We start from the raw sequence: 360 nt of genomic DNA on the forward strand, positions 1-360 counted from the left end.
TTAAACTTACACCGAACAAACAAACAGCTAAACTTCCTACATTTCTAAAACCATATACAGTATCTCAGTGTATCCCTGACATCAAAATTGACTTCAGACTGATCTCGCGCTCACAGACAGCGCCGTGTCCCATCGTCCACGAGCGTCGGACAGCTTATAACACAAAAAGTCAGGATGGGATTTGCTTGTCAACTTTTTTATATTTACAGGAACAGTTTTCCGAACTTGTTAGCTCAAAGAAGAGCTCGGTGCAGGTTTTAAGGGATTTCACTCACTTTTTCCTTCACTTTTGTTTTTGACTCAAAACACTGGCACACAAAAATGACAATCAACAATTGAAATAAAAATTAACCTAAAATA

General features: G+C 38.1%; 1 protein-coding gene across 1 annotated transcript in view; it reads left to right on the forward strand.

The window, feature by feature from the left end:
* The window catches only part of LOC119585381 (carotenoid isomerooxygenase-like), an 89132-nt gene that overhangs the window by 84603 nt on the left and 4169 nt on the right, over positions 1–360 (forward strand). Inside the window, exon 2 of the mRNA XM_037934047.1 lies at positions 61–254. Coding sequence (XP_037789975.1) covers positions 61–254 — 194 coding nt within the window. The remainder of the gene's footprint in view (positions 1–60; positions 255–360) is intronic.

The sequence above is a fragment of the Penaeus monodon genome, chromosome 19 (genome assembly GCF_015228065.2).
Source record: "Penaeus monodon isolate SGIC_2016 chromosome 19, NSTDA_Pmon_1, whole genome shotgun sequence".
NCBI lineage: Eukaryota > Metazoa > Arthropoda > Malacostraca > Decapoda > Penaeidae > Penaeus > Penaeus monodon.